This window comes from Trichechus manatus, unplaced genomic scaffold (assembly GCF_000243295.1).
Source record: "Trichechus manatus latirostris isolate Lorelei unplaced genomic scaffold, TriManLat1.0 scaffold00221, whole genome shotgun sequence".
Taxonomy (NCBI): Eukaryota; Metazoa; Chordata; class Mammalia; order Sirenia; family Trichechidae; genus Trichechus; species Trichechus manatus.
The window spans coordinates 307,424-310,200 of NW_004444157.1; the positions used below are offsets into that span (position 1 = coordinate 307,424).

The following is a 2,777-nucleotide window of genomic DNA, read 5'->3' on the forward strand; positions in this document are numbered from 1 at the left end:
TTCTGCACCCCACTTTTCTCCTGCTCTCTCAGGGACTCTCTGTTGTGTTCCCTGTCAGAGCCGTCATTGGTGGTAGCCAGCCACCATCTAGTCCTTCTGGTTTCAGGCTGATATTGTGTGGTTTATGTGGCCCTTTCTGTCTCTTGGGATAATAGTTTCCTTGTGTCTTTGGTCTTCTTCATTCTCCTTTACTCCAGGTGGTTGGGACCCACTGATGCATCTTAGATGGCAGCTTGCAAGCTTTTAAGACCCCAGACACCACTCATTCCTTCTAGATTTATTAGTCAGCATTTAACTGTAGGATAGAACTTTCCCTTTTCCCTTATTTATTCATTCATTCATGTATTGGTTTATAGCAGTAAAGTTTACCAACTGTTACTATCATTTATTTTGATGCTCATTTTGTCCCCAAAGTGGCCAGTGGAAGCCCCTTTAAATTGGCCTCTGTGTCCATTTGAAACTTCCCCAGAGTTCTTGGAGCGTGCCCTTTGCTCTCTGAGCCTATATTCCCATCTTAAGAGAGGTAATGATGCCTGCCCCAGAGCACTGCTTTGAGGATTTGAAGAGAAAAAGTCTGAAAATAAAAACCCACAGCACGTGGCATCTGTGAACCAAAAACCAAACCCTTTGCAGTCAAGTCGATTCAAACTCATTGGGACCCTATAATGACAGAGTAGAACTGCCCCATAGGGTTTCCAAGCAGCGGCTGGTGGATTTGAACTGCCGACCTTGTGGTTAGCAGCTGTGGCTCTTAACTGCTATGGCACCAGGGCACCGTGGCATCTGTAGGCCTCAGCAAATGTTAATTCCCCATTCCACCTTACGTCCTTCGTTCTGTGAATGCCATGCTTTTGACATGAGCGTAGTAGCCTAGCTAGCTGAGAGCATTTTTCAGTAATGTTAATATCCTCCCATTCAGGATCCCTTTCCAAAGGGCAACAGCTTGTGCTGCTTCCTGGATCCAGTTCATCACCTCAAGAATCAGCCAATTCATGTGGCCCTCACACCCAGGCCTCTTGGCCCATAGGGCAGGATTTCATCTCCACTGTCATCTTCATCACCAAGAGGGGTTGTTGAGTGATCACCAGCAGAGGCATGACATAGCCCAGGTTCCATATCAGGGGAATTTCCCACCATCAGTCCTCAACCCATGGAAACCCATCCTCTAAAGGGGAGGTTGCTGGTTGTCCTGCGCAGAGAGCAAGGAGTAGATGTTTGACCCTGGAAAAGTTTACATACCTTCCATGAATCTGAGCTTGGTCATTTGTAAAATGGGACTATTGGTTTCTTCTTCAGAGAGTTGTTGTAATGAGAAAACCTGAAAGAATGTCTGGCACATGGTAGGACTCCAATATATGCAATTTGTGGCTCACTCTGTCTCCTCTATCCCATAAAATACAAGATTTGAGACAGAGAACAACTAGAAACGTAACAAAAAGTGGACTTTGGTCTCATCATTTCCTTTTATTCCATGTGCTTGCCCATCTCCTTATTTTCCTTCTCATTTGGCATGAGCGGAACAGTTTCTTATTGATCCCCAGAAAGAAGAAATAATAGAGACCAGCAAAGAATAATAAGAGGCCAGTTAGACAGAAGATGGGAGTTTAAACCTTTGTCTCAGCTTTTAGACCCATCAACCGACCACAGAAAACCTGGGCGAGTTCCTTCCCCTGTGCTGGCCTCAGCCCTAATACAGAAGAACACTCATTATAGAAACAGTGGTTAGGAGTTTTGGGGTCTGAAGGACCAGGATTTGACCCTGGGAACCAATACTTACTGACTGCATGAGCAAGCATTTTTATCTACTATGTGCTCTATAATTGTTGGTGTCTTTTATTTTGTTGTCATTATTATTATTCCTACTACCCGTCCAAAGAGTGAATGATAGGAGTGAGGATTCAACTGCCAAGTATTACAGCGCTATTTAGGAATGAGCCCCAAGCGAGGGTGGGGATGCAGGGGGGTGAAGAGAGAGAATAGGGGTGAAGTGGGCAGAGAAGTACTGGGCCCTCTCTGGCTACCTGCCCTGTGCTGGGCCCTTCAGGAGCCCAGGATGGTTCTAACCAAGAGCATTCCTGGCTCTCAGCTGCAGACAGCAGCAGGCTGGGGGCTGCCCAGGAAGTACAGGACTGAAGGGCTGGGCCTTACCAGCTCCCTCCCCATCCAGGGGCACCAGGGCTGCCCCTCGATCAGAGCCCTCCTTCCCCATTGCTCCTGGGCCTCAGGGGAGGGTCTGCAGTGGACCCCTTCCAGAACTGACCCTGAAGGGCCTGCCTCATATAAAGGATTGTCCATCTCCCCCACTCTGAGGATATCTTACATACCAAAGAGCGGGACCCTGAAGGAAAGAAGAACATGCCTGCCTCTCACAAGTGAGTCATCTCCAGACATTTTTACCTGACATGGTGATGTACTTTCACAAGTAATAACTTTTATACACATCCTGTACACAGTATATCAATATGGACACACATGCACGGTGTATTTTTCTGAGAACAGCAATCTTCAGCTGTCTTTCCTCATTTATTACCTGAAAGTCTGCAGTTGTTTCTGGAGTTATTATGGTCAGACAGCTTTTCATGGATTTGTTGGGCATAACTTCTGCTTTCAGTAAGAATTCTAGGTTGATACCGTTTTCCTATATCCCTACTCATTTCTTTACATATCAAGGATATTAATCCTATGTCAGTCTTACATGTGAACGTTTTTCTTCCCAGCATTTCATGTGCTCTTGAATGCTGTATTTCCCCAAACAGTTGTTTTTAAACTTGAATAGC

At 45.8% G+C, this 2,777-nt stretch overlaps 1 protein-coding gene across 1 annotated transcript in view; it reads right to left on the reverse strand.

Moving 5' to 3' along the window:
• Positions 1 to 1,617: 1,617 nt before the first annotated feature.
• The window catches only part of LOC101345001 (nuclear RNA export factor 2-like), a 9,502-nt gene continuing 8,342 nt past the window's right edge, over positions 1,618 to 2,777 (reverse strand). Inside the window, exon 13 of the mRNA XM_004388915.2 lies at positions 1,618 to 1,687. Within this exon, the coding sequence (XP_004388972.2) occupies positions 1,618 to 1,687 (70 nt within the window). The remainder of the gene's footprint in view (positions 1,688 to 2,777) is intronic.